The sequence below is a fragment of the Prionailurus bengalensis genome, chromosome A3 (assembly GCF_016509475.1).
Source record: "Prionailurus bengalensis isolate Pbe53 chromosome A3, Fcat_Pben_1.1_paternal_pri, whole genome shotgun sequence".
Classification (NCBI taxonomy): domain Eukaryota; kingdom Metazoa; phylum Chordata; class Mammalia; order Carnivora; family Felidae; genus Prionailurus; species Prionailurus bengalensis.
In genome coordinates, this window is record NC_057354.1 from 139,978,639 (window position 1) to 140,003,197 (window position 24,559).

At 53.1% G+C, this 24,559-nt stretch overlaps 1 protein-coding gene across 1 annotated transcript in view; it reads right to left on the bottom strand.

Annotated features, from left to right (window-relative positions):
* SNTG2 (syntrophin gamma 2) overlaps positions 1 to 24,559 on the bottom strand; it is a 138,313-nt gene that overhangs the window by 58,522 nt on the left and 55,232 nt on the right. The window contains exon 8 of the mRNA XM_043604659.1: positions 9,275 to 9,402. Coding sequence (XP_043460594.1) covers positions 9,275 to 9,402 — 128 coding nt within the window. The remainder of the gene's footprint in view (positions 1 to 9,274; positions 9,403 to 24,559) is intronic.

Here is a 24,559-nt window from a genome sequence, read left to right on the forward strand (position 1 = left end):
ACCCACCTCACTGGCACCCACCGTCCACCGAGCCCCGGCCCCCGCACGACCTCTCCTGTGTAAACGTCCCCTGCACCCTCCAGCCACCGCCCCCGAAGACGTGCAATCCGAGCGTCAGCTCGATTCAGCGCACTGACCGCGACACCCCCCGGACCACGTGCACGTGGATCTCACCCGCCTTGTTTCCTCCTTCCGCTTCAGAAAGTAAACCCTCATGACTCAAACAGTACACCTGGGTCACAGAGCCTGGCACGAATCGGGCGTGACAATTACCCAAAATATCCTACGGATCGTGGATAGAAAATCGCGTTTTCTGACTGTGGACAGAGAGGCCACAGGCGGTGGGCACCTCACACCAGGAGCTGAGGAATCTCCCGCCTCTTGTGTCCTCGGCCCTAACACAGGTGGGGGGCAGGGCAGGACCGAGCTGTCACGTGACCAAACCTGTGCATTTGTTCGATTAAAAACCGGGCAGAGGACCTGAACGGACATCTCGCTGATGACGACATCCAGACGCCAACGGACACACGAGATGCTCGCCACCGCGCATCATCGAGCCACAAGGACACGTCACCTCACACCTGTCAGAGCGGCCAACGTGAACAACTCAGGAAACAACAGGTGTCGGTGAGGACGCGGAGAAAGAGGAGCCCTCGTGCACTGCTGGTGGGGGCGCCCCCATGCAGCTGCTCTGGGAACGGTGTGGAGGCCCCTCGACAAGTTGCAAGTAGAACCACCCTCCGACCCCGGAGCCACACGTGTCAGCATTTGTCAAAAGAAGGTGAAATCGCCACTCCCAAGACGTACGCGCACCCTCACGTTCACAACAGCCAAGACGTAGAAACCACCTCAGTGTCCATCCAGCCGTGAACGGATAAAGGAGACGTGGTGCATCGGGGCGCCCAGGGGGCTCCGTCGGTTAAGTGTCTGACCCTTGATCTCAGCGCAGGTCATGATCTCACACTCCGTGGGTTCGAGCCCCACGTCGGGCTCTGTGCTGACAGTGAGGGGCCTGCTTGGGATTCCCTCTCATCCTCTCTCCGCCACTTTCCTGCTTGCACTCTCTCTCTCGAAAAAGATAAGAAACATTTAGGGGCGCCTGGGTGGCTCAGTCGGTTAAGCGTCCGACTTTGACTCGGGTAACATTTAAAAGTTTTTAGAAAGGAAGCTGTGATACACGTATACAGTGGAACATTACTCAGTCGTAAAAAATAACAGGATCTTGCCATTTGCAGCAACACGGATGGACCTTGAGAGTACAACGTTCGGTGAAGTAAGTCGGACAGAGAAAGACAAGTGCCAGCTGGTCCCCCCCCTCTCATACGTGGAACCTGAAAAACGGAACAAGTGAAAAACCAAAACCAAATGGAAACAGACTCCTGGATACAGAAGACGATCTGGCGGTCACCGGAGTGAGGGTGGGGGATGGGCAAAGCAGGCGAGGGGGACGGGGGGGGGTGGGTGGTACGGACTTCCAGCTCTAAGCAGTGAGTGACACAGAGGACAGCCACGCCCCAATGACACCGCACGGGGGCATGTGGTACCTGGACTTGTGGGGATCACTTGCAACCTACAAAGACAGGAGATCCCTTCGATCCGGCCTGAAACGGAAAGGATATCGCGTGTCCCCTACCCTGCAGTGAAAATCGTCTTACGGGTTTACTGCCAAAAAGGAAGCAGTGAGGCCCTCAAGCAGCCCAGGTCCCGGAAAGGTCAGCTTGCAGCACAGAATGCAGCTGGTGGGTCTGTAGGGCGCCCGCGAGTGTGGGGGCGCCCGGGAGCACAGGGTTTCTCTGCACGCCCGGGGCGGCTCCGCCGAGCACCGTGAGCATCGATGCTGTGCCTGAAACTCTGGCCCCCATGTACTTATCCGTAACGTGACCTCTGTCTCCACAGCAAGTCTAGGCCAGCGTACCGGAGTCACAGGCCGTGACAGCTCCCGGTCCCCCACACACCTGCATTTTCTGTATTTCCCAGAGTCAGTATTTGTAGCTGTGCGTATCCACGGGGGTGTGCGCGCACGCATGCACAGGTGTGTGTGTCAGAGATGCCCCAACGGCTCCGATCCTCACCCCCGGCACAGGCTCCGCGTCCTTGCTGGCGGCCCCCCGCCCTCCAAGTGCTCACGACCCCTCTCCCCTCCCTAGGAAGCGTTGCCATCCTTCCTAGGTTTCGGACGCAGGACCCTTAAAGTTCCAATCTGATGGCTGTCACACTGAATATACACACTTGCACACACACAGCAGGGTCCCCGGAGCAGCACACGGCACCGGGTCGTGTCAAGACACGCTTCCCGGGCAAAACTCCATCATGGAGATTCGACGTCTCAGGTCCTCAGGGACGGGGCAGGAAGGGACTGGGGCCGCAGGCAGAGGGGCAGGACCCTCCCTGGGCCCCGAGAGCTCCTGGAGGCCGTCTGGAGTCTCAGCCGGCGACTCCTGACACACGGCACACATGGGACACAGAGGCCCTACTGTGGAAGTGAGTCCCGGGCATGAGGGATGGCCCGGGTCCGGGACAAGGGAACGCCGAGGCTGTTCCCTGAAAGTGACTCGGCAAACCCACACCAAGCGTGTGGGTGACGGGGAGGCTGGCCCGGAGGGACTCCACTGACCCTGAACGTGGCCTCCCCGCCCATCGCGAGGTCTGCAGCAAACGTTCCCCAGACGGGCTCATTTCCAGCGGTCGTAGACTTTCCGCTCTGTCTGGCGTTTGTCAGTGAAGTGTTCGCAGTAACTTCTTGGTCCACATGGTGCTTAAATTGTGTCCCCAAAGAGCCTTTTGTCAACGATTTCCGGCTGACAGCATGTTAGTTGATTTTATGGAAGTCACCGAAATGCATCGAAAAGACTCTCAAGAGGGTGTAAAACATACAGCATCTCACGCTGTCTCCGCTTCTCAGACGGGCCAGGGATGCGTGATGAATCTTACGTTCTTTCAACGAGCGTATGGGTTATTTTCACAATCCTATGTAAGTCTTTCAAGTTAAATAAGTAACAAAGTTTAGAGGCCAAAGAGATACCTCGTGTGTTATAATGACACAACGAATGGTAAAGAGAGCTCCCTGACACTGCTTCCGACCTTGCGACCACCACTGTGCACGACAGTTCGTAAACCGCAAACCGCTCTGGTTTAGACTCACTGTGACCCCACGCAGAGGGTCCCCTTGGTGTCACCACCTGGAGACGAGGAGACGGAGGCCTGTGTAGATCGATCAACGTACCCAAGGTCACGAGGCCAGAAACTGGAAAGGCACACACACACACAAACACACGCATATGCACACGCGTGCACACGTACGCACAGAACCCAGTCTCTGCTTCTGCAACCTCGGCTCTTACGACAGCACGCTGCCTGGCGGGGATCACAAGGGCATCTCCCTTGCGTTAGAACCACGCAGACCGCCGTCGTCGCCACTCGGCGCCCCTGCTTCCCGCGCCTGCCTGCATCCTGCGCGCGCACTTGTTTGGTACAACCGGATGTGCTGGACGGTCCAGACGGGCCGTGGCCACCCCGTGCGGCCACCCCGTGCGCTCTCTCCTGGGACGGAGACACTGCTGGAAGGCAGCGAGCATGCTGGGGCAGCCACAGAGCTTGAGGACCCGCAGTGGTTCTGTCACCTTCCGCGCAGGAACACGTGGGTCCCGGGCAGGGGTCCGTGCGCCCTGCGAATGCCGCCTGAGGGCCCCCGTCACCTTCTCACAGACTGGCAGACATGTGGCATCAGAAAGCATTTTGGGACACCTTCGGTCTCGGGGAGAAAATGGCCTCTGGGTAAGAGCAGGGCGGGACTGGCGGAGACAGGAGGTGCCCGTGGTGCCGTGGCCCTGGGAGGCAGGGTCCGTGTGGCGCACCCGGGCTTGCCCGCGAGGCCGAGGCAGGAATGGAAACCCAGATAGACCTGATTCGCTGGGTTTGTCCTCAAAAGTGGTTAGAAAGCTGTTCGGGTAAGTCAAGAGCAGGGTCCCCGTCTGTTCCCTGGGTCAGGGCCCAACCAGTGAGTGAATGTGGGAGGCCTGCCCGGAGCCACGTGGGAGCCTGTGGACCCCCTGCCGAGGGCGATGCAGATCCTCTGGGCACCGGGAGAGCGTTAGGTCATCCAGGCACAGCGCCCCTCAGTGGCGTGGAGACCCTGTCCCTCCAGTTCCTGTATTTCCCTGTAAGGACGGGACCTTGATAAGCGAGGGCAGAGGCACGGGACTAAACACCCCTGCTCTGCGTGCAGCACTGGGGCGGCGGGGGCAGGGGGGGTTCTGTTCTGGCTGAGGGACCCGTGCAGTGGGCGGGAAGCAGGCACGTGTGTCTCCAGCCACTTTAAGACCCCTCCTGATTGTTTTCATGTCCAGCTCTGGGTGCCTGTTCACCCCGCCCCCCCCCCCCACTCGGGTGCATCCTGCTTGGAAGGACGACGACGTGCATGTGGGGACCCGCAGGCGGGGTGCTCGTGACCCTCAGAGTGCCGGGAGGTGCCACTTGGGGAAACCACCACTGGATCGGCAAAGACAGACACGGAGCACTTCCACGTCGGCACATACCGCAGGGGAGCGGCCCCCCAGGATCACAGCCACGGAGCAAGTCCCGGCCACTGGCTCTGTTTACATTGGGTACAGCTCAGGGTTCGAATCTCCAGGAGGGCACGGCCCGCCGTCCCTGGCCGGGGAGGCTGTCCAGCTTCGCGCTACACGTTTGATCAACGGGCAGTGTCTGCTCTACGTCAACCCCAGCCCACGCCAGGAACGGCCACTGGTCAGGTTAGCGGGGGGGGCCACGAGGTGGGGGCGACTCTCCGTGGTTTCCACAGGCTTGTGCAGGCCACGGAGACCTGACCAGAGCTGACCACTGACGCAGGGGTCCCTGCTCCCCGAGGGACGGCCGAGACCCCGCCTTCCAGCCATGACGCAAAGCTCGTCCCAGGGCCAGCGTGGAGGGGGCAGCACGTCCACGCATGGTGAGGCCGCGGTCTGTGCTTTGGAAAAGCGCACAGAGAAAGCATGGCAGGCTTGTGTGGGCGTTAAAGCCGGTAATCATGGACCAGGAACACAGGATGAAGGGGCACAGAATTCGCCGCTCGTGCAGGGACCTCACTTCCCTCTTGGGTAGGCGTCGGCTCTGAGGCAGGCTCGTCACCCAGGCCGGGCCAGTGACATATGGAATCATCGGGCGGAAGCCTGGGCCGGCACCGCATCAGGACCCCCGCTCTCCGGCGGCCGGGCTTGCCCGGCCATCCCAGCAGGTCTGAGGCTCAGAAACACGGTTTGCGGGCACCGGCTCCCAGACCTCCGCATAAGGGACGAACTCCAAGTCTGTAGGGACGCTTCCAGAATGGCATCGTTCTCTTTCAACAAATATGAGCACCCTAACTTTCTACGCCTAAAATGAAACTTCCAGAACCCTTACGGCCAGAGTGCTGGGATGGAGACCAGAGCCCTGGCTGTGAGCACTGCCAGCCAGCCTGCGGGGCACCAGGCTCCCTGTGGGCCCCACGGAGGAAGTCAGCACAAGGGTTCTTCACGATCCCCCCTGAGCAGAGACACGGACGCCGTCCAATGACGAACTGACCGTGACGATGCCTCTCCCAGGACACGTCTGGCCCGCTCCTTCCCACTGTCCCCTGCCATCTTCCTAGATAAAAATTAAGCCAAGTGATGAGCACAGGAGCCCGATGCAGATCAGACCCTCAGTTCCCGACCGTCCTGCTGAGCGCCGACTCCGTCCACATCCTTTACAAGCCGCTCCCCTCACTGAGACGCCACGGCTCCCAGGACGCGGGACGTGGTCTCCCAGCTCTGCTCGGCCACACCAGGCCCACAGGCACCACGAGGCTGCACCCGCACAATTCCCAACCACAGAAAATCTGCTACAGAGGAGTCCATTCCTGGCACGAAACCAACCTTGCGATAGAAATCACAGTATTTAGCGGGATAATCCTGACAGCCCCTGTCGCTTCTCAAAATGTTCCCGTCTGCAAACCATCTGGCTCCCGACGTGCTTTCTTCTTCTTTTTTAAAGGTTTATTCACTTATTTTCCGGGGGGAGGGAAGGGCAGAGAGAGGGAGAGAGTCCCTAGCAGGCTCCACACTGCCAGCACAGAGCCCGACCTGGACCTTGAGCCCACAAACTCTGAGATCATGACCTGACTCAAGAGTCGGACGCTTAACCGACTGACCCCCCGGGTGCCCTGCTCTCGACGAAAGAACACACACTCTGTGCTCCGTCTTCTAACGTAAGGTCGTCTCCCAGAAGAAAAATGGAATCTCTGCAGTGATAAGACACAATTTCACTCTTACTTTCAGAGACTCAACACAAGTGAGGCAAAAGGGGCCAAAGTTTCAGTTTTGCTCCTTCCTCCTCCTCCCTCCCCACCCCTCCTTCCTCGCTTCCAAGTTTCAGAAACAACTCTGTACTATCTTTTACTTGGTCGTCTTTTAATGTTAATTTATCTTTGAGAGAGAGGCACAGCACAATCAGGGAAGGGGCAGAGAGAGAGGCAGACACAGAATCCGAAGCAGGCTCCAGGCTCCGAGCTGTCAGCACAGCGCCTGACGCGGGGCTCGAACTCACAAACCGCGAGATCCTGACCTGAACCGAAGTTGGCCACTTAACCGACTGAGCCACCCAGGTGCCCCTACATTTATTCATTTTTGAGAGACAGAGAGAGATAGAGTGTGAACATGGGAGAGGCAGAGAGAGAGGGAGACACAGACTCCAAAGCAGCTCCAGGCTCCAAACTTATCAGCACAGAGCCCGACGTGGGGCTCGAACCCACGAACCACAAGATCGTGACCTGAGCCGAAGTCGGATGCTCAACCGACTGAGCCACCCAGGTGCCCCGTCCATACTGTCTTCGAGGCCAGCATTAAACCAGAGGCATGCAGAGGCTAGTCTGAGCAGGACCATGGAGGTCTGTGCCCTGCAACCGAGTCCAGCTGTGCCCAGTGCCTGCAGGACAGACTCAGACTGCCTGACGCTCTTGGTGACATCTCTCAAAGCGTGATTTTCTTCTTTCAGGTCAGGCATTCCTCTTCTGCAGAACTTAGGAATTCTGTAATCTCACAAGCCTTCAGGATACTTGAGAGTTCCTTTAAACCTACAGCGTTAGTTTACGTTACCTGCGCGAGACCTTAGGAGGCAGTGAGGTATTAACATCTTTCCCCACCTACTTGTTTAAACACATGCCTCGCTGGGTGAAGCCATGGGGCCCTGGAAAGGCAAAGGGAAACCGGCAATATGTCGATTCCAGGACCCTTCCCCACCCAGGACTCTTCCCTATGCGCCGTGCACCTCCCCAGCGGTCTGGCGGCTTGTCCAAGGACAGCAAGGCTTTCCGAGGCGTATCCAGGCCATCTCCGGAAGCCTCCTGGGATGACCCTGGACACTCTGCATGCACAGTTCCCTTGGTCCTAAAGGCGTCCTCTCTGCCTTTACTTCCAAACCCCGGCACACGCACCTCGACTCAAACCCGGGTCCTGGAATCCCAAACCGGCGTCCTTTCGAAGGGACCAGGTGAAGCACAACCAAGCATGGACTGAGCCAATCGTGTGTTTAGAGCACGCGCCCCTGAGACGTCTCTGGACCCGCACGTGCTGCCCGGGTGACATGGGGCCTTCAACCGACACGATTTTGTCTCCGGAAGAGTTGAGGGCTGTCCGTGGGCTGGCGGCTCTGCGGCCTTTCCCCCGGGACAGGAGACGGGGCGGCACCGAGGCGGCAGCAGGAGCCCTCCCGAACCGCGTGTTGTCCACAGGCACAACGTGCTCATCCCAGGGGGCGCCTGCTGGAGGCCCGATGGGTTCGGCTCTCCCGTCGCCAGGAGCACCCGCTTGAACACCCCAGGCAGCGGAGCGGCTGGCAGAACCCAGTCAGGCGGTAGCGTTCTGTCACGCACCCCGCGGACGACACAGGGCACAGCCGCGGGCTGTGGGAAACGAGAGTGCTGGCCTTCCAACCAGAGGCTGGTCCGGGCCGCCCCTTCGTCCCGCGAGACAGCAGGTGCCTGAAGACGTCCGGTGGCCCTGGTTTTCCCAGAGCCTCTTATTCAAACAGGGGGATGGGCAGAGACACACACACACACACACACACACACACACACACACACACACTTTAAGAGGGATCTGTGGCCACGACTGCTGTTAGGCCTACACATGGCTGTTTACCGACGGGCCTACCTCGGCCTGCCTGCCTGCCTGCCTACTCTCTCTCTCTCCCTCTACCTACCTACCTTCCCACCTTACTGTCCACCTACCTACCTACCTACCCACATGCCCATCCATGTCTTCCCACCTCCCTAACTTCTCAGGTCTACTGACCTTCTCCAAACGGCCACACATGCAAAACTTAGACTCAGAGCTGGCGTGCACGCGGTGGTGTCAAAAGTGCCCTCTCACGGACGTGCACATTGACTGTGAGAGGCTACGCAAGTGATGTCACTTGATACCGAAAATGAAATGGTAGCCGTTCGTCAAAAGCGTCATCAGACAGACTCCCTCCTTCACCGAGGGACCAGAGAAGAGAACCTTGGACTCCGCTCTCCCCCACCCACACATGAGCACGCACGAGGGCACACACTCACAGGCAGGTGCGGGCCCGCACGTTTTGTCAGATAGTGCTCAGTTTGCAAACAGCAAACTCCTCCCTGGCTGACAGGCCACGGCTCACACAGGTGTCTGCACACCCGTCGTACAACTGAGAGGCAATTCACCAGCACCGTGCCATCCCTGCCACGGTGGTTAGCCACAGAGGACACGCTATGCCTGGGAAGAGAGCAAAACGCTGAGTCCGCAGAAACAGTTATGGAAACACAACCTTCGCACATAAATCTTTGAAATGGATTAATTAACCGAGCTCGGAGACAAGCAGCCTTACTGGACACAGATGCAGGTGTAACCCCTCATTTTATGAACAGCGACAACGAGGCCACGGACTGTAAGTGACTTCTCTGGAACCGTCTGCAACTTGGACACGAATGCACTCTTACTTCCTAATTCTACCGACACTTACACACGAACGTACGGTCTTTCCAGTGATCGGCGATTCAGAAGAACTAACATGAATCACCTCACCACGGGAGGCCTGTTGCCGACAATAGATCCACTACTGCTCTGATTACGGTTTCCTTTCAGTGCCTACCTTTCCTCTGACTCGTTACTTATTTATTTCGCAAATGCTCGCTCTACCAGAACACGTCACACACGCTTGCCTCACGACACAGATGCTCTGGGGCAGGCGGCAGCTGGGGGGTGTGCCAGCGTCCCGCTTTCCGACGGCGGTCACACACCTGCATTTTCCTGTTCCAGCCTTGCACCTGGAGATTCGGGCCATAGACAGAGGAACGGACAGCGTGTCCAGCCAGAGCTTCTCATACTGTGGCGCGTCAGCTGCGGGCGAGGAAGGCGACGGCGAATCCTGTGCACGGTAAGCAAGAAGCAACAGTCACAGAGTCAGTCAGCACCGAATGCAGGGACAGCCACTAGCATCCCGTTGCCTAAAATTCAAAGGAAATACACTTCAACTGTTTAAAAAGCATGTGACAATTTTCTGGAAGATCTGGAAAGAAGTAAGTGCCCTCCCATGCGAATTTAAACTAATTCTCTCTTTTGTCAACAAAACACTGCACAGAAGAGAAAGGTCAAAGGGGAAGCTTCGGGGAGAGAGCCTGACGTGGGAAGGGGCGAGTCCAGGAGGCCGAGGGGCTGCGGCCACGGCCACGTCAAACGTTGCAGTGGGGCGCCTCCGGGTCCGGAGACAGAATGTGCTAGTGCCGATCACACGCACAGAGGCCGGGTCAGGGGCCACGCTGACTGCCCGGTGGGTGCGAGCACAGTCCCTCCTCCATGGAACCTGCAGACCACAGGCAGGTGCGTGGGAAACGCGGAACCCACGCAAACGGGCTCGAGACCCGACCCCGCGCTGCCGGGTCCGCAGGCGGCAGGATCGGAAGTGGGCTCCAGGCAAGAGGACCCCCAAGTTCCCGTCTGGGTTCTGAGGGAGGGGCCGGTAGCAGCCTGACCCATCCTCCCGTGGAGCCCGCGGCCCAGCATGGAGACGGCAGCCCCGGGCAGGGGTGAGGGCATCCGGCCAGCACGCAGGCTCCCGAGCGCACAGCAGCCCCCGACTCAGCACCACCGGCTCCAAGGGCAAAGGGCCAATTCCCCGAGTTCCCTGCTGTCCATGTTCCTGTAAGAAATGACGGCTGCGTGGGGGTACCTGGGGGGCTCAGTCGGTGGAACGTCCAACTTCGGCTCAGGTCACGATCTCGTGGTCTGTGGGTCTGAGCCCCACGTCGGGCTCTGTGCTGACGGCTTGGAGCCTGGAGCCTGCTTCAGATTCTGTGTCTCCCTCTCTCTCTGCCCCTCCCCCGCCCACTCTCTGTCTCTCTCTCTCTCTCTGTCTCTCTCTCTCAAAACCGAGTAATCGTTAAAAAGAAAAAAGAGAAAGAAAGCAAGCAGAGCTGCTCAATCCTTCTAGCTTGCAGGAGCAAGGGGCCGCGTTCCCACAGCGGACCCGAGACGCCGCGGGCTGCGCCAGTCAGCGCCTCACAACCCGCACAGGTAAGGCAGGAGTCACGCGCCCACTGCAGGCGACACAAAACACGCCCTCCCCCGCTTGCTCTGTGACGCGGCCCAAAGGTGCCGAAGAGCTAAAGTGGAAAAGGCCGTCGTGAAACACCGATGTGCAACTAACCGAGTCCCGGGACCTCTCCTGTTCACTGCCGCAGTGACCACGAGACGGATTCTGAACGGGTGGGAACCTCGGGAGCTGCTGGGGGCGGCTGGAGGCGCAGCGTCGGGGCAGGTGCGTCAGGGGCGGGCGGCCCCTCTGTGGGGGGCCCCGTGGGGAGGCCCTCACAGACCCTCCCCAGGGCAATCCCTTCCCTCTGGTTCCCCGACGTGCCACACGATGGAGACATCTCAGAAACGCCAGGAAAACCAAGTACTTGTGATACAAGACACGGAAACCGTTTGGAAATGAGAGAGGGGAGATGAAGTAACACGCGTCCCGGCGTCTTGCCACGCACGGGCACGGAGAGCCACGCGTGGCACACGGCATGCCAGCGTGCCGGCTCTCCTCAGGCGTGCACGCACACGTGTCCACACCCTACACAACTGGGAAACTCAAAACTGTAAAGAGGGAAAAAATTCGGTCCAAACCTCATCACACACTTGGTACATTTCCCGAGGACCTTCTTCCTATTCTCTTTCTGAAACTTAGAGCCATACTGCCAATAATCGCGATCGAGGGCACGGAAGAGAAGAACGTTTATGGGTCACAGTTGACACAAAGCGGGACTCACCCACAGACCTCACGCTCGGAGGCAGAGCACCTTCTGGTTAATAGGAACCCGGGTCCTTGAGGGTGATTATGCTCTGTTCTATTTATCCCTTGTGTAGGGAGAGCTTGTCTTGCTCTAACTCCGTTGGAATGAAGTCTGTATCTAAATATAATTTAGCAGTTATCAGCACTTGCTCGAGGAGAACACGGCGTTCGCACGTTTTACAGGATTACCTAAGATGCCTGAGGTGTTGTCTGAAGAGCGGCCTACAGGCTGGCCCGAGACCCTGATGGCCTAGCGGGAACAGGCGACGGCCGTGAGGGGTAAGGACGATTCTGCAGGAACGAGTGTCAGCAGGGGCGGCCCTGAGCGGCGACCCTAGTTCACCGAGCACGTGAGCAGGAGCCGAGAGCGAGGGGGAGCGGACCCCCGTTCTCTGCTGCGCCGACCCCACTAATGGGGGTCTCCATCTCTGCCGTATGCCGAAATACGTCTTTAAGGCATTTTTTTAACTTTATTAATTTATTTTGAGGGGCGGGGGGGGGGGGAGAGAATCCCGAGCAGGCTCTGTGCTGTCAGGGCAGAGCTCGATGCGGGGCTCGAACTCATGAACCAGGAGATCACGACCTGGGCCGAAATCACGAGTCCAACACTTAACCGACTGAGCCACCCAGGTGCCCCTAAGTCATTTTTTTAAAAGAAAAAAAAAATATTAGTCATCGTAAAACTTTGAATAAGAGATTTGAAAGCAACTTTTCAGGTATTGCTGTCTTCTTCCTGCTTTGGATAATTGTGGGCTTTGCAACTCCTTTTATTTTTACTGAGCAATCTTGAGGCATGAACCACCCACAACATGTACTCATGTAGGAGCACAGTTTGATGAGCTTTGACAAACAGATACACCGCATGCCAGAACCTGAATCACGACACAGGCTAATTCTGCCCCATCCACACCCACACAAACCTTGTCCCCACAAAGTTCCCTGTGGCAGTTTGTAGGCAATTCCTGCCCTCCAGCCACGTCAGTCTGACAGAAGTCAGGTCAGCTAGATTAGTTTTGACTCTTAGAACTTCTACAAATAGGACCACACAGGAAGTATATGCACAAGGCTCCACTCAGCAGGAAGTCTGAGCTGTATCGGCAGAGGATTCGTTTTCATCAGTGGGTAGTATTCTACTGTTCGCGTACACCTGCATTTCTCATCCACTCACCTGCTAAAGGAGATCTGGGCTCCTTCCCGTTGGAGGGTATTATCAACACATTTGCTGTGTTATCAGTTAAGTCTGCACTTTGGATGTTGTGCCCGCTTGCGCTGCTGGGGCAACCATCACTTGCTCGTGATGTGGAACCCTTTGGGTTTTTTCACAGGTTGTTGACCGTTTGTGCACCAGCGTTCGTGAGGGTTGTTGTCTGTAACGTTCGTTACTTATAATGCCATCGAAAGGTTCCGGTACCCGTATTATCCTGGCCTCACACAATTAGTGGGATACATTCCATCTTCCTCTATTTCCCGAAAAACTGTGGAGGTCACATGTTATTTCTTTGACAGAATTCACCAATTACAGAATAGTTGAGTTTACAGTCCTAAATAGCCTATCACAGTCCTGCATGTGATCTTGGTGAACATTCCATATTCACCCTGTAGGCTTGGGGTGTGGTTCCCTGTAAAAGGCAGTTAGGTTCCAGTTGGTTCATAAGGTTGATTATGTCCTTTATGTCCTTACTGATGTTCTGTCTACACGTCATATCAACTTCTGCATAAAGAGTATTAAAATCTCCATAGATGATGAGAGGCTTGTCTAATTCTCATTTCTGCCAGGTTTTGGTATATGTATTTGGAAGCTCTATTACTGGGTGTGTGCCATACTTAAGACTAGAACGTCTTCCTGATGAATTGATTCTTTAATCGTAACGAAACACTTCTCTTTGTTTTTTGGACACTGCTTATCTTGAAGACTACTTTGTTAGACGTTAACAAAGCCACCTTTTTTGGTTACTGTTTATAAGATACATATTCTCTACTCTTTTAATCTCTACCCATCTGCATCTTTACATTTAAACAATACTTCCCGTGGTAAGCAGACTTGGGTCTAATTCAGTCTGATAATTTCTGTTTCAAATGGAACGTTTAGTTCGTTTACATTTAATATAATTCTCGTGTCACGGGGTTTAGTTATACATTGCTAATTTGTTATTTGTTCCTCTTGGGTTTTCTCCCAGTTCATTGAACATACTCTTTTAGGGGTTAATTTCTTTCATTATTCTTTTTTATCTCCTCATTGGCTATAGGGATCATAATACACACTCTTAATTTATCAGTGTTTACTCTGAGTCAGTACCGCATCACTTCAAACCTTGTATCTGATACATCCTCCTTCCCATGCCTCCCTTCACCAGTGCCAGGATCTCACAGCAGAGCATCTCAATGTGCTTGGCCCCCACCCTTGGTGCTATTTTTGCTGTCTCTTACGTCCACATACATCACCACCTCCGCCTTACTGTGCTATCATTCTGTCCTCTGAACTATCTAACTTCAAAGGAACTTCAGAGAAGGAAGCACAGACGTCTTACACACGCACGCTCCTCCTGTGGTGCTCCTCACTCCCTGTATATGCACGTCTCCCCCTGGCATCCTGTCCTTTCATCTGGAAGACCACCTCTTAGGATTTCCTGTAGTGCAGCCCCCCTGGTGGCATTTTCTTAGCTTAGATTTACTTTAAAAAGTCTGTAAGTGCTGATGTGTAGGGGCACTTGTATCCCAATGTTTATAGCAGCACTTTCAACAATAGCCAAATTATGGAAAGCACCTAAATGTCCATCAGCTGATGAACGGATAAAGAAACTGTGGTTTATATACACGATGGAATACTACATGGCAATGAGAAAGAATGAAATATGGCCTTTTGTAGCAACGTGGATGGAACTGGAGAGTGTTATGCTAAGTGAAATAAGTCATACAGAGAAGGACAGACTCCATATGTTTTCACTCCTATGTGGATCCTGAGAAACTTAACAGAAGACCATGGGGGAGGGGAAGGAAAAAAAAAGGCATTAGAGAGGGAGGGAGCCAAAACATAAGAGACTCTTATTAAAAACTGAGAACAAACTGAGGGTTGGTGGGGGGTGAGAGGGAAGGGAGGGTGGGTGAGGGGCATTGAGGAGGGCATCTGATGGGATGAGCACTGGGTGTTGTATGGAAACCAGTTTGACAATAAATTTCATATTTAAAAAAAATAAAAAATAAAAAAATTTTTTAAAGTCTGTATCCCTTCATTTTTAAAGAATATTTATTATCCCATGCATGTAAAATTCTTAATAAACACTCATTTACATCATTGTACCCGGGTAAGTAACATCTTTTTAAAATCTGGCTGCTGCCTGAATTTCCTCTTTCGGTTTTCGACAGTTTGATTGGAATAGTTTTCTTTGTATGCGTCGGGCTTATGACCATCCCCATCCTCATTCTGGGACTCGTCCACCTGATGTGTCCCACACATCACTGGGGCTCATTTGTCAGTCTCTCTGTCTCTGTTCTTGAGATGGGCAATTTTCCATTTGTCTCCTGGTCTCTCGAGCAGTCCTACTGCCATCTTCTCTCCATGGGAAGACGAACTAGTAGGCATTGGATTCTAATTATTATGCTTCCAGTTCTATGGTTACCATTCGTTCATTTTCTGAAGTTTCAGATTCTTCACTGGGAGTCCCCATCTGTTCAGTCATTACGACCGTATTTTCCTCTAAGGCCTTAAACATATTTGAAAGTGCTGCGTTAAGATCTTTGTCTAGGGGCGCCTGGGTGGCTCAGTCGGTTAAGCGTCCGACTTCGGCTCAGGTCACGATCTCGCGGTCCGTGAGTTTGAGCCCTGGGTCGGGCTCTGGGCTGATGGCTCAGAGCCTGGAGCCTGCTTCTGATTCTGTGTCTCCCTCTCTTTCTGCCCCTCCCCCGTTCATGCTCTGTCTCTGTCTCAAAAATAAATAAAAACGTTAAAAAAAAATTTAAGATCTTTGTCTGCTAAATTCCGTATTTTCACATGGGGTCTATTTCTACTGCTTGCGTGTTTTCTTAGCTTCATGTCACTCGTTCTTGTTTGCGTCACTAGTAGTTTCTGGCTGCAGACCAGACGTTATCAACAACCCAAGGTAGTGACTATGGACTATGTTTTCTTCCAGGGCATTTCTGTTCAGCAGGTAGATCACTTACCGTAATCACCTTAAACGTAGGGAGTTTTAAACTATGTTGGGGTGGGTTTGCAGAAACCAAAGTGTTTACTAAACCCCTGTAACTTGAAGGGATTCAGCCTCCAGTGCTGTCCCGTTCACACTTGTTGCCAAGGGCTGGTTTTAGAGACTCTGTTATGGCAGCTTTATGGTTGCCTCTGTGCCCGAGGCGCAGCCCTTCCGAATTTGCACATCTAGTTCAGTCTCTCCGGTTCGGCCGGGATGGAGCCGCGGTGTTACCAGCACGGCTAGACCTCTGGCATCTTTGCTTGTTGTGCCCTCAGCGCCTTGACTGGGGGGCACGGGGTGGTCTTTCCCTGCGCACTGGTATCCTGGCATTCGGCCGAGGACTTGCGCAAAACCTACGCAGACACGCTTCCAGCTCCCAACGCCACCTCCTTCCGGGGACCCTGCTGCCCCGCCCCACGGCTTCTAGCTGATCCAGAAGCCCTGCGTCCTTGTCCTTGTCTCCTCGGTGCGCCAGGACCACATGCTGTGTGTGAGTTGCACTGTCACCTTGTGGTGTCCCCTCCGTCACGGCTCGCGGTCTTATATGGCCGGCTGCCCAGCACCTGAAAACAAGCACCTTGCTTCTACTATTTAGGGCAGAGGTTAGCACTGCGGGAGATGTGCTGTGCGGGCTTCTTCAAGTGCACTTGGTTCTTCCTGTGCTCACGGATCTTCTCAGAGCCCGTGCTGGACGGGAGGTCTGTGCCAACAGCCGCTTCGTCTTGTTTCACACATCCGATGTCTCGTGCAAGGACTTGAAAATGTCACTGTGCATACAAATCATAAAGGGAGTTTGTAAGAGATAAATTCTCAGGCCTCCTTCTTTGAGATTCGTGTTGTACAGGTGCTTAGATATGGCTTTGGAATCTCCGTTACTTTGACACTGCACGCGCTTTGACACGTGTCACGAAACACCACTCGCGTGTATCAGGACCAGGCCACGCAAGATGTTGTAGTACCCAAGCACTGTGTCTGTTTCTAGGGAGAAGTGTGTTTAAAAACGTCTATGTTTGTAGGCTGATTAAGCATCATTCAGTGCATAACCTAAATGTAATTTTTAAAACAGAAATATTAACTGTAATTTTAAAATGATTACAATCTGGGGCGCCTGGGTGGCTCAGTCAGATGAGCGTCTGACTTTGGCTCAGGTCATGATCTCACAGCTCATGTGTTCGAGTCCCACGTCGGGCTCTGTGCTGACAGCTCAGAGCCTGGAGCCTGCTTCAGATTCTGTGTCCCTCTCTCTCTGCCCCTCCCCTGCTCACATTCTGTCACTCTCTCTCCCTCCCTCAAAAATAAACATTTTAAAAAAATAAATAAATAAAATGATTTCAATTAAATAATTAAAATGATTGTTGATATTTTCGTACCAGAGCAGAGTGCTGTATAATTCATGCCTGCTCATGGGCTATCTGATGCAGCTCGGGGCCCCCACCGGGGGCTCACAGGTTAGAGTCCATAGCAACCGGCTTCTTTCCATGTTTATTTCCATGAAATTAACTAATAAGTCACTAGAATGGACGGCAAGTGTTTGGTGGCTTTATTGAAGTTCTGGATTTTGGATATTCTGACCTAACATTGAGCCGATGACTATGAGGCAGCTGTTCACTGGAGGTTCCTGAGAAGGCGGTATACTAAATTTGTTATGCAGACCACAGACCAAAGACTCCAAATCCAAACCTTTATTTTACGTGGCTCTTTAGAATATGCTTCTACGTGGCAGACTGCAATGCCTCGGTGTTATCCTTAGAGAAGCTCCAAGATGGGACTTGGATTTCTTTCTAGTTTTGATGAATAAAGTAAAGGTAATTTTTAAACCTAGGAAAGACTCAAATGCTAGCAAGCAGCTGAATACTCACCACTTAGTGTTCAATTAATGGCAAGTGCGCTGCACAGCAGACAAAAATGCCTGTGGGTCACAAGTTCATAATTTCGACCTTGAGACATCCTGCTGGAGGTACGGGCCCGTTTTTAAATCTAATTTCAGACTGCGACACAACACAACCGTACTTTGGTATTGCACACAGCAACAGGAAGCGCCGTGTGGTGCCTTGGGGGAGAGGTGGCCGAAGCTGGACGCCCCGTCGCCATGACTTGGTCTGGGAACCCTGCGGGACCTTCACAACCTAGAGGCAATTTAAGAAGATGGGTTTCTGCGAGAAGTCCCAATTACCCCTACACTTAAAATCTGTGAAATGGACATGACATTCACAGCCTCATGTGGTCACTGGGTGAAACCCCTAGGGGTTGCCAAGGGTATCTGAGCCACATCCGGAAAGCCAAGGGCAGGTGGGGTGCACCTGGAGGGGACAGTCCCCTCCCTCGGCCTCCTGCCCTCCCCGTACCTCCCTGAAGAGACAGACTTTGAAAATACTCCTTGCCTTAGTTAAATACTATGACCTTGTGTCATAAAATTAGTGCTTTTAGAAGTGAAATTGATTAGAACAAAATGTACGTAAGACTTTTACAAACACTTCTTTTCTTGCAGAAAGCAAGACACATGTCACCTATATACCCCTAAATAATGAAAAAAAAAAAAAAAACCCAGAAGCCTCACATCCTCCGAACACACTGTGTTTTCCCTACGAGGAAGACCCCACGGTGGGTACGAAGCCCGGATACCAGCGCGGAATTTTAAATCCGAACTCTTAACAGTTAAGAACCTTGAGACACTACTTTCTCAGCATCAGAGATTCAGCGAGGGGAGGCGAGCCGAGCGGCGGAAAAGCCAGACTGAACTGTCACCTCTGAGTTCCCGGCAGGGCTCTGAGGGAGGTTCTTAAAGGAAAGAATGTTTCCATAATCGCGTAATTAACTCTGCTGTCAGCATGTAATTTAAGGTGAGTACGCGACGTGTCTGATGACGAACTATTTTGACTGCAGCGTCACGGGCCCTTCTCAACACTGTTCACGCCCGATGCTCTCGTCTTTCTTACTTTAAAAACCCGTAATCACGTTGGCACAGGGCGGGCTTGACACTCATCTCAGGGACAGGCTTGGTGACTCTGCTCTGTCTCTAGCGTCATGTTTCCTTCAGCTTTCGGGTGGTGACTTTGCTTCCAGAACTCTTCTCTTTGCGGGCTGGCCTCCGTAGTGTGCTACCTCCCAGGCCACCCGCGTGCACTCGCATGCACACGCGCACCCACATACACCCACACCCACGCACACGCCTCCCCACACATGCACCCCGGCATGCACACCCACGCTTGCACGCCTGCCTGTACACGCCCACACGCATGCACACATGCATCCACGTACACCCACGTGCACGCACCCGCACACCCTCACATGCACGTCCGCACACACCCACACCCACCCGTGCACACCGCACACGGGCTTGGGGGTTGGTTCGGGGCGCAGTGACACCGTCAGCACCACCCCAGGGCACACGGCCGGGCAGCGGCTCAGCATGGGGTGGGGGCGGGGTGGCCCGAGAAGCAACACCAGGATGGCCGCCGGGCCAGGATGGACCCCTCCACATCCCCGTGGGCAGCCGGTGGGGGGGTGGCATGGCTCCTGGGGAGGGCACGTCCCAGCACTGACCTGAGGGCTCCGGGCCCTGACCACCCAGCACCCAGCTGCCCCTGCAGGAGACACCCCCCGACCAGCCGCCTCGCCTCCCCGGGGCCGGAGCAGGTCCACCTGGCGCCTGCCTTTGGGCACCAAGTGTGGCCTCGCCCTCTGAATCACAAAACGAACAAGATGAACACGTATTTACTGTAACACATTTTAAAACAGCAGGAAAAGTATCTTTTGCTCTTTTCACACAGAAGAATCCAGAGCTGAAGCAGGCTGTGGGAAGGGACCTGGGCCCATGCAAGGTCCACTCCATCCAGAACCACCCATTTACTACGTTACAGAAATTATGGGTCAGCGCCCCTGCGGGCATTTACGGGCATACCTGTCGGGTCAGTGCCCCTACATGTGTTTACGGCCACATCCGTCGGGTCAGAGCCCGTGCGGGCGTTAATGGACACTCTATGGGCCAGGTCAGCGCCTCTATGGGCGTTTAGGATCACATCCGTCGAGTCAGCGTTCCTACGGGCGTTTATGGCCACATCCATCTCTAAAAATCAACTATTTCCTAATTTTTCATCTGCACGTCATTGAATGTCCTCGGAATGGCACAGACTGTGAACGTCTGTGGAGCGAAGGGAATGTGTTTTGTGCAGGATATTCTTCCTTTGGGGTCCTCTGTCCTGCGGTTTGCCCTGAGCTAGTCCAGAACTGCGGCCAGGATGGCGTGGACACGGTTGCCACGGCCAGAGAAGCTGTCGCCGAGGTGCCCGTGGTGAGGAGGAAACGCACCTGTTAGAGGCCCGATGGCCTCTGTTGTTTACTCGTCCCCCACACCCACATTTTACTAGAAACTGTGGATCCTGCCTTTTCTACACAAGACACACCTTGCTGAGCCATTTTGCGCTTTTGACGTTAGAGCAAATGCAATGCGTGAGATTGCAAAGCAGAAATACTGAACATAAATCAGTTCACGTAAGAGCGGTAATTCACCATTCCACATTTCACTACAGAAGAATAGTTTTCAGCTATTGCTTATACAAAACTATAAAATTAAAATAGCCTAACATTATTAAATGTACTTTTAGTAGAAATCTATCCAGACACAAGATTTCACAGAAACATCAGGTGCGGGAGGGCCCCAGGAAGCACTGGCCGCAGGGTTAGGGTGAGATATGTCCACGCCCGGTCTGTGGGTCTCTCGTGCCTTCCCAGAGGCCACAAGGGCCACCCACGGAGGCCTGGACCCTCTGCCACCTTCACCAGGGAGCAGCCGCTGGCGCCCTCGACCTGACGGCCACCTTGCCCCCTCAGCAGACCCCTCACGTCCTCACTCCAGTGACACCAGAGGGTCCCAGACATCTGCAAGATGTGCAGCAGGTGTGTCACAGGGTGGAGGGGACACGGGCTCCAGCTTCCCCGTGACAGGTGCCCACTCCTCCCATGACCACCCGTGACCTCTCTGGTCTCTTACTCTCCTCTCTAGGTCCCTGGGCACCAAAGAATGGGGGGATGCAGACCACAGCCGTGGCTGTTTTGCATACAGCCACCCCAGGGCCAGCCCGTGAGATGTCACCAGGCCGGGGGCTCAGAGACGGTGTGCTGCAGGCAAAGCCAGGTTTCTGGCGGTCAGGTCGCACCATTTCCCGAACCCAAGCTCAGACCCACCCTGGCACCAATCACCACACACGCCCAAGTCCCAGCTTGGGAGGAAGAACTCGTCAGTTAGAATTTCCTAGTAGATGCTTTCAGTGTCTGAATTTAAGTCAGTAAATTTGCCAACACATCTGTCATATTTACACACTCAATGAAAGTTTGGAAGAGATCCATGTGGCATAACGCTGCATGTTCTTATGTCCGTCCACGGTCTTGGGTCCTGTGTCTGAACACAACTGCCTGCAAAGCCAGAACGTGGCGACGGACAAATCCAGACCAGAACGATGCTTTAATGCAGAACCGGGAGGCCCGCATCTCCAGCACCTATGCTTCTGAACGTCACCGTCCCCTCTCAGCCGGGCACCCGACGCTGGCTGCCTTACGCCATCCTGGGCTCGTCCGGCCACCAGTTCTGCTCTCTGGCTCAGCTCAGCCTTTCAATTAAGTACTTGCATGCATTGTATAAACGTATACACTTGGCGTGTACAACACATTATGAACAAAGAGTAACAAATCTTGTGTTACCATAAGTAGGGTGATCACATACACATGCGTATCTTACACAAATATACCCCCTTAATGAGAAACGCCGTCTAACCCAAACACAGACCTGGCTCCAACCCTGCTGCTTATTTTTGCTACTCAGTACTCGGATGTAACCCCCTTGACCCTCAGTTTCCTCCTCTATAAACAGAGTCAGCGATGGCAGCTTTGGGGGACCAGAAGGGCGACGTGGACACCACAGCACTGACCCGGAAACACAGGGGCCATGCTCAGTTAGTGCTGAATACAACGAAACGACGAGGCCTGTTTTCCCATAAAATCCGGGTTGACGCCCACTTCAGCCTCTGCTTACCGTGAGTTTTCTCAGTAGCTGACTTTCCGTGGATGTGGAACTGTGGCCTCAGCTGAGCTCATCTCTGTAACGTTCCGCATGCCAGTTTGGGGGGGGGGGTGCACCCTCATTAGTCCTTTCAAGTTTTTGTTTAACACCCAGAAGCTTGGAAAGGAGACTTCGTTCTTGCACGGTGCGATCAGTGAGTTGGTTAACAGCCTTGCTCGAATCCCCGCGAAGCACACGCACGGGGCGGTCAGGTTTCCACTGACGTCCCCTCAGAACAGTGAGTCTTCTCTCCAGGGCGAAAGAGAAGGGCCTTGGGCCCTGGGCAGCAGGGGCCTCTCGAAGCATTTTGTTTCCTAATTTTCTTTAAATGGACCCGGGGGGCCTCTGGGGGGCTCGGTCGGTTCAGCATTGGACTCTTGACTTTGGTTCTGGTCATGATCTCACGGTTCCTGGGATGGAGCCCCACATCAGGTTCTCTGCTGACAACATGGAACCTCCTTGGGATTCTCTCTCCCTCTCTCTCTGCCGTTCCCCCACTCATGCACACATGCTCTCTCTCTCAATCTCTCTCTCAAAATAGATAAACAAACTGTAAAAAATAACAAATAGACAAGAATTAAGACAGTTTCTTAACAGCGTCAGCTTTTACGGACTTCCTGTTTTCCCATTTCCTCTGAACACGGTGTGTCAAGATGACCAGAGCCCGAGGCTGCACACACCGGGCCGGCCACCTGCACCTGCCCCCCGCCCCCCGCCCCCCACCCCCTGCCCCCTGTCCCTCTGCCACGCCCCTGTACACTGAGCGAAACTGCAGTGAATGGAGCAAGGAACTCACTGCAGCTGGTTGGTGAGGCGGCCAAGTAGACGAGGCCACCGAGGCCTCTCCAGAACCAGCCGCACGCGAGCCTCAGGAAACTGTCTCAGCAAATACACATAGCCCCACACAAGCTGGTTCTGCAGCTTCCGCAGGGTGCATCCTGACGAAACAGGAGTTCTCCGTGTTATCTACAAGGAGCGAGTCTTACAGGCTAACTAGACATCCAATATTAACTATCATTGACGGGAAAGTCTTCTAACGTCTTTGTCCGCAGCTAGATTTAGACATACGTCTCAGGAATGAACAGCATGGTCTCAGCGTTTCATATGAGAAATGTAAATAATTTTCTATTTGAATTTGATGTATTTTGAGTGGAAATGTTTAGTCTATTATTTTCAAATATTTTGTGCAGGCTATCTACAGTACTTATGGTGCATAAATTTTTTGATGTTACGGCAATACAATTATTAAAAGCAAATGAACTTTTGTGACAACAGATTATTGTCATATTTTTCAAATCGAAATCACTATTATCACAATAAGATTAAAAATCTCTTGGGGCGCCTGGGTGGCGCAGTCAGTTAAGCGTCCGACTTCAGCCAGGTCACGATCTCGCGGTCCGGGAGTTCGAGCCCCGCGTCAGGCTCTGGGCTGATGGCTCAGAGCCTGGAGCCTGTTTCCGATTCTGTGTCTCCCTCTCTCTCTGCCCCTCCCCCGTTCATGCTCTGTCTCTCTCTGTCCCAAAAATAAATAAAAAACGTTGAAAAAAAAAAAACTAAAAAAAAAAAAAAATCTCTTAAGAAACGTGAATAATGGAGACAAAATAGGACATGACTGTTCTTAGACTCTTCACAGGCAGTTGTAAATCAGGCCCGTTCAGAAGCCAGTGGGGTGACCTAGAGATTTCATGTCTGTGGTGATGACTCTGGTCCTTTGTGGTCTTTGCCACGTTCCACTCACAGAGTCCCCTTAGGACCTCCTGCAGGGCCGGATTAGTGGTCACAAACTCCTTCAGTTTTGTTTGGGAAAGGCTTTATCTTTCCTTCTACTCTGAATGACGGCCTTGCTGAACAAAGGATTCTTGGCTGCATATTTTTCCTGTTCAGCACATTGACTATTTTCTGCCAATCCCTTCCGGCCTGCCAAGGTTCAGTGGACAGGTCTGCCCCTACCCTTATGTGTCTACCCTTATAGGTTAAGGCATGTTTGTCCCTTGCTGATTTCAGAACTGTCCCTTATCTTTGAATTCTGTCAGTTTTACTATGATATGTCATGGTGTTGACCTGTTTTTATTGATTTTAAACAGAGTTCTCTGTGCCTCTTGGACTTGGATGCCTGTTTCTTTCCCCAGATTAAGGATCACTCTGAATATAAATGGACTAAATGCTCCAATCAAAAGACACAGGGTATCAGAAAGGATAAAAAAAAAAAAAACCAAGATCCATCTATACACTGTCTACAAGAGACTCACTCTAGACCCACAGATTGAAAGTGAGGGGATGGAGAACCATCTATCATGCTCCTGGAAGTCAAAAGAAAGCCGGAGTAGCCATACTTCTATCAGACACACTAGATGTAAAACAAAGACTGTAACAAGAGATGAAGAAGGGCATCATATCATAATCAAGGGGTCCATCCAAATGTGGAGGCACCCAAATAGAAATTAAGTTAATCACAAACATAAGCAAACTTTTAGATAATACTGTAATTGTAGGAGACTTTAATACCCCACGTACAACAATGGACAGATCATCTAGGCAGAAAATCAATAAGGAAACCACGGCTCTGAATAAGACATTGGACCAGATGGACCTAACATATATTCAGAACATTTCATCTTGAAGCAGCAGAATACACATTCTTCTCCAGTGCACATGGAGCATTCTCCACAATAGATCACACACTGGGTCACAAAACAGCCCACAACAAGTACAAAAAGATCGAGATCATACCATGAATATTTTCAGACCACAACACTATGAAACTTGAAATTAACCACTAGAAAAAACGTGGAGAGCCCCCAAATACATGGAGGTTAAAGAACATCCTACTGAAGAATGAATGGGTTAGCCATGAAATTGAAGAAGAAATTTAAAAATACATGGAAGCAAATCAAAACGAAAACATGACAGTCAGTCCCTTTGGGATGCAGCAAAGGCAGTCCTAAGAGGAAAATACATTGCAATCCAGGCCCATCTCAAGAAACAAGAATGGTCCCAAACACACAAC